The 1,368-nt window shown below is 35.7% G+C and overlaps 1 protein-coding gene across 1 annotated transcript; it reads right to left on the bottom strand.

The window, feature by feature from the left end:
- Positions 1 to 198: 198 nt before the first annotated feature.
- On the bottom strand, positions 199 to 1,116 carry LOC108570062 (fibulin-1-like; the record flags this gene model as incomplete). Its single annotated transcript, XM_017941645.1, has 3 exons — positions 1,103 to 1,116; positions 681 to 1,008; positions 199 to 451 (listed from the first exon to the last, which is right to left on the bottom strand). Coding segments are annotated over exons 1-3 (595 nt in total), but the record flags the coding sequence as incomplete, so codon positions are not given.
- Positions 1,117 to 1,368: the final 252 nt, after the last annotated feature.

The following is a 1,368-nucleotide window of genomic DNA, read 5'->3' as shown; positions in this document are numbered from 1 at the left end:
ATCTTGTATGAAATTTTCGTACATACAAGCAATTGTGTTATATAATTGCACCATATAATTGAACAATAATTTATAATATCTTATAAAAGTGCAAGATACAACAATTTTTTAATATTTTTTTTATAAAAACATTTAATCTATTTGTATGTAGAGTTAGCAATGTAAAATTTTGGAAAATTTTCAACAACAAAAGCAAACCTTCGCAAGATCGACCGTTAAGTCCAAGGTTGTAACCATCCGGACACCTGCAAGCATAACTTCCCGGTGTGTTTTCGCAGATTCCCATGCACAAGTGGTTACTTTTAAACTCCGTGCACTCATCGACGTCTGTGCAAGAACGGTTGTCAGGATTCAGTCTGAATCCAGGCTTACAACTGCATCTGTAACTGCCCCACGTGTTGTAACATACGTGTTGACACAAACCAGGATTTTGTTGACATTCGTTCACATCCTAAAATTAAGAACAGTAATAATTATCGATATCCGATAAATCGAGTTAAAATACATCAAAACTAATTTCCTTCTACCCTGAACGTACAATTAACGATAATATTATTATCTGCAACTTTATTTGCTAAATTTTTTTCAATATTCTTTCACGTTCAGAATTAAGAAAATGTTATCTAACAGTGTTAAAAGTGTTACCGTGAAATAAAGTGAAATTAATATTTATAATGTACCTGACAACCACTACCAGTGAAACTACCAACGTTTTCAAAACCACTGTCACAGTTGCATCTATAAGAACCAACTGTATTCTCGCATTGACTATTTGATCCGCATATGTTACCGTAAAGGCTACATTCGTCGATATCGATGCAGTCCTTATTCGGTCCAGTCACATGTCCAGGTGGACAATTGCAAACGTATCCACCTAATCTGTTCACGCAAGTTTGATCCGCGGTACATTTGTGTGTACCATCCGCGCACTCATCCACATCGACACAATTCTGTCCTGTTACCGGATCCAAAGTATATCCATTGCCGCAAATCACTCTGGACACACACCTGAAATTAGAATGTTGAGCAATTGTGTAAAAAGACTTTGAAATGATACAGATCTCGTATATTCGGTACTTGTTAAACATAAAACATATTATACTTTGGGCAACACATTATAGCATTTGGGACGGTTCTGTGTAATCCTTGGCGTCACCGATACACAGTGGAGTATTCTATTTGAAAAGCTGGCCAAAATTGAAATTTTCAAACTTAATTAAACATCAAAAATATGGTTTCTTCTTGAAAATATTATTAAAGCGAAGTATCGTCATTTCTAAGTGCATCTGTCTTCGCTAAAACTATACTCTGTCCAATTTAAGAATAACCTCGCTCTCGGACCGATTTTCGTCTGTTCTGCGCATAGAC

Source organism: Habropoda laboriosa, unplaced genomic scaffold (genome assembly GCF_001263275.1).
Source record: "Habropoda laboriosa isolate 0110345459 unplaced genomic scaffold, ASM126327v1 C6061241, whole genome shotgun sequence".
Taxonomy (NCBI): Eukaryota; Metazoa; Arthropoda; class Insecta; order Hymenoptera; family Apidae; genus Habropoda; species Habropoda laboriosa.
Note: the sequence above shows the minus strand (reverse complement) of the source record. Positions and strands in the feature narration are given on the sequence as shown.